Source organism: Nelusetta ayraudi, unplaced genomic scaffold (genome assembly GCF_046127955.1).
Source record: "Nelusetta ayraudi isolate G7.1 ecotype Tasmania unplaced genomic scaffold, CSIRO-AGI_Nayr_v1 ptg000002l, whole genome shotgun sequence".
Taxonomy (NCBI): Eukaryota; Metazoa; Chordata; class Actinopteri; order Tetraodontiformes; family Monacanthidae; genus Nelusetta; species Nelusetta ayraudi.
The window spans coordinates 4,071,126-4,075,030 of record NW_027466052.1 but is presented as its reverse complement, the minus strand read 5'-3'; the positions used below and the strand labels follow the sequence as shown (position 1 = coordinate 4,075,030).

General features: G+C 47.5%; 1 protein-coding gene across 2 annotated transcripts; it reads right to left on the bottom strand.

The window, feature by feature from the left end:
• Window positions 1-479: 479 nt before the first annotated feature.
• Window positions 480-1,668, bottom strand: cdkn1ca (cyclin dependent kinase inhibitor 1Ca). Of its 2 annotated transcripts, none has more exons than XM_076025615.1 (2): window positions 1,228-1,668; window positions 480-1,095 (listed from the first exon to the last, which is right to left on the bottom strand). In XM_076025615.1, the coding sequence occupies exons 1-2, from the start codon at window positions 1,645-1,647 to the stop codon at window positions 994-996; spliced, it is 522 nt and encodes a 173-aa protein (XP_075881730.1). In that variant the 5' UTR covers window positions 1,648-1,668; the 3' UTR covers window positions 480-993. The 2 variants fall into 2 exon arrangements, with proteins under 2 accessions (XP_075881730.1, XP_075881724.1); XM_076025609.1 differs by having other exon boundaries at window positions 481-1,109; window positions 1,239-1,668.
• Between the last annotated feature and the right edge of the window lie 2,237 nt (window positions 1,669-3,905).

Genomic DNA, 3,905 nt, shown 5'->3' with positions numbered 1-3,905 from the left:
TGAAAACGCACTGCGGTGTCAGACAGGAAATGGCTCCCGGAGGCCACGCCCATGCACTGCTGACAAGATGCCTTCTCCTGTGTGATTAGAAAGCTAAATTTTTTCATCCTTGCGGACATTTCTTGTTAAGATTCGGGCTGCGGGCGAAAAGGAATGTTGGCGTTTTGTGCACATAAATATGCAATATTGAATAAATTGCAAATCAGCAGTTTGTTGTGTTTTTTTGTTGTTGGTTTTTTTTTTTTTGCCTCTCTCCCTCTTTCTGAACTGCTGTTACTGGCCCTCTAAATTAATTATCCAATTCATGTTCTGCCAGCGACGAGCTGGGATACTAGCCACTCTTTATGGACACTTCCTTGAATTTGTATCCAGGTAAAATGAGCCCAAATGTTATTTAAGTTAAATCTGGCCGTAAAAAATAAAAATAAAAAAACTCCCCTGAAGCCTGAAGGTTTCAAAATGATTGTGTGTGTTTGTGAGCGTGCATGTTTTGATAGAGACCCGCATGTTTGCTGTGCGACTCCTCCGGGTACACAAAAGAAATGCGAATGACGCAAGGCAGGCTGTGTTTGATGCCCCGACACTTTAATAAAAACAGGGATGTTTGTGCACATTCGCATCTCCGTCAAACTTGCGTACGGGTAAACAAAGGGGAAAAGTATATAGTGCCAAACAAAGGAGCAAAACTCAAGTCAGACAACAAAGCTGCGTGGCGGAACCGCTGATGGAATGCACGGACACACGAGACGGCGCCACTTTAACAAACAAACAAACAAACAAACGAAAAAAGAAAAAAAAAGCGTTAAATTAAAGTTGATAAATTAAAATAAATAAAAACAAAACGGTTTTTCTTCCCAGCAGCACAGAGGCAGAAAAATAACTTAAATAAACACGGAGAGAGAGATGCGATCCTTTGGTGTGATGATTCGGACTTGTTCCGCTCCTTTTCAGCAGGATGAGGTAGAAAAGAGAAGTTCTTTGTCGGCAGTTCCTTCATCTGATTGTTTTGCACAGAGCTGTCTCTGCGCCCCCTTCGTGGAAAGCGCTCTGCGCGCACTTTGTTTCCGTCGTCGTCGTCGTCGTCGACCTCCTCCTCTTCGCGAAGAAATCTGCACCCCAGGAGACAAAACAGTGGCAAACAGTCAGGTCGAGGATCATATCACACCTTTTTTTTTTTCTCTCTCCAAAGTTCAAATTCAGATTTCACTGCGTCCGGCACGCGGGAACTCGCTCCTCACCTGTGATTCGTGCGCACTTGCCGCCGGACTTGTCCACCGACCGGGAGCGCGCCCTCTTCCTCCGCACGGGCGTCTCCTCGGCGGGACGCAGGCGCGTGTTGGAGATGCTGGAGCAGTTCTCCTGGTCGGCGGCGCTCAGCCTGTCCTCGGTGTCGGTGTCGGTGTCGGTGGCGCCGGGGCGGTCGGCGGACTCCTGGTAAAGCGCAGCAGCGCAGTCCAGCGGCACCTCCTCCCACTGGAACCTGCCGTCCAGCGGCGTGTCCGCCTGGAAGTTGAAGTTCCAGCGGCGGCTGTCCTGCTCGCTCATCTCCTTCAGCCGCTGCCTCAGCTCCCGCCGCAGCTGCTCGTGGTCCACCGGGCCGAACAGACTCCTGCGGACCGACCTGGACGGGTGCGTCGTTGAAGCCATGGCTCGTCTGTTCTTTGGGGTTCTCTGGTGTTCTGGTCCGCGCGCAGTGCGGCGGGGCCGATTTTAAAGGGCTGCAGGGCGCACGATGTTGTGTTTGTACACAAAGAGCGCAGGCCGCTGATTGGCTGGACTGGGGAGGAAAGGCACTTGGTGGGGGTGGGGTGCACTTTTGTTATGTGCCGAGCAGAATTCGGGCCATTGTCTCTCATTGTTGTTTAAGCCTCTGTTAGACTTCTCCGACAACAAAGACTTCACCCTGCTTATCATTTAAATGCCCTATATTGTTCAAAGTCACTCAGGGGGGGGAAAGAGTTTTGTTTTGTTTTGGGTTTTTTTACAAGTTGTGTTAAAGTTTTATATTTTAATATCTCAGAATAATATAATAATAAAATAATATAATTATGATAATCGCTTAACTGATCCCAGCTGAGTACGGCATAAGACCAAAAACACGACGAAATGTGCTAAAGGAATTACAATTCTGAACTTTTCATTATCTTTTCACAAAGAACTCCTCCTCTCTGCTCACTATACTTCGGGCCATTTTTATCTCTCGTTTTCTTCTTCCTTAGTCACTGAGTAATTCGCTCTCACATCATTTCTCATTGTTTCCACAAAAAAAAAAAAAACAACATTGATATTAAGGCTAAAGTTGCAGCTTTACAACCAACAGCTACTGACCAACTAATACACGCAGCAGGAAATAATACAATGAGAGAGTGAGAGAGTGATATTGTCATCTAAAGTATGCATTTTTAATCTATGTCGCGACTGTTTGGTGTCGATAACAGTTGGCAACGTTGAAACCTATTAGCGTAAACGCTGATTGCTGGTAGAAGCAAATAAATACATAAATACCCACCTTCTCCTGTATGTTTGAGATTACTATCTGCGTACATGCATGCAACTACAAAAATATGTTTTCAGCCTGGATTCTGAGATTTTGCATTCTTGTTTTGCAACGTACACTGATTGTATCATCTTGACGTCGCACATTTACATACGTGGTAGCCTGAGATTCAAGCTAAGGGTCACCGCTCACAGTCAAAGCCTGTATTCTCGCCAAAGTTTACGAAAGTACACGTCGCACAGTGTGGCATGCAGTCATCATATAAGACTGCCAAAAAAAAATAAAATAAAATAAATCATGCAGTCTGTCCAGAGGCATAACCTAGCGCCGTGTTTCAAACGAAGTGCAGCGGTTGCGGCTTCGCCCGCAGGGCGAACTCCCTCACAAGCGTTTCTGTCCGCGGGCCAGAGTCAGAGTCCTGCTGCCAGTGCGAGGGTGACGTCTCTGATTAAAAAGGGTCCAGATCAGTGCGTTGGCGGCAGCCGCAATCCACTATATAGGTCGAGCGGCGTTAATTAAAAGTCACAGACTTAATTGCTTTTCGGCACATCTGGAAAGAGAGAGAGTTCTCCCCGCAGACTACAGAGTCATAGGCGGGCTCTTCGCTCTGGATTGCTTCCGTCGCATTAATAAATTCTGTTCCTCGGCGTTAATTACGTCCTGATTTCACCGCGCAGTTATTTAAAAGTTCTCCCTCCAAGCCGCACGCTCCGACACGAACCCTGCGGCGCCGCACCAACATACGGAGGCCGAGGGATTTGCATAAGGCGAATTTAGGGGGCTGTGATTAGGGGGCGGGGAGTGCACATGCCCCACGTGCACGTTTTTGTTTTTTTTTCCCGCCGAGACTTGTTAATTGCAAGCACGTAGGCTAAAAGCTGTGTCTATATACAAACTGCCCCGTCGCTGCCGCATCGCTTCCATCTGTGGCGCGAATACCGAGATTTATGCAACGTAAACTGGAATTAACCCCAAAATAATCCTGAGAATTAGCTTGGAATTAACCCTCTGTTTACAGACAGACTGAGACACTGCTGTGGTGTTTGAGAGAAAAAGCACAGCAAAGGTCATGAGGTTCAAATGATATGTTAGACAGCGCCCTGCTGTTCAAGGTGTTATACCGTGTACGTCCTGTAGAGGGCATAATGAGCTGGTGGGCTTGTCGGGTCTATAGAGGAACAGTGGTTGTTTTTGGTGAGTGTACGTGCATGCATGCCAATAAACGGCTGCTGCCATGCTAGCCATGCTAGCACACATAGCCGTCGTTTTTCAGCGCCTTTCCCACACAGTCTGAGGACACAACAATTGCGTTGCCAGTTGTAACTCAGACATGGGGTCTCTCAGGAGACCTGAGCGTGTTGTCACTGACCTGCAAGGCTTCTTTCAGTGCCTTTTGCACGTTTAGCTT

Excerpts from the sequence above, each read along its gene's own strand:
- cdkn1ca (XM_076025609.1), bottom strand. The coding sequence starts at position 1,647 with ATGGCTTCAACGACGCACCCGTCCAGGTCGGTCCGCAGGAGTCTGTTC. Across the intron at positions 1,110-1,238 it reads CAAGTGCGCACGAATCACAG|ATTTCTTCGCGAAGAGGAGG; the intron begins GTGAGGAGCGAG and ends CCTGGGGTGCAG.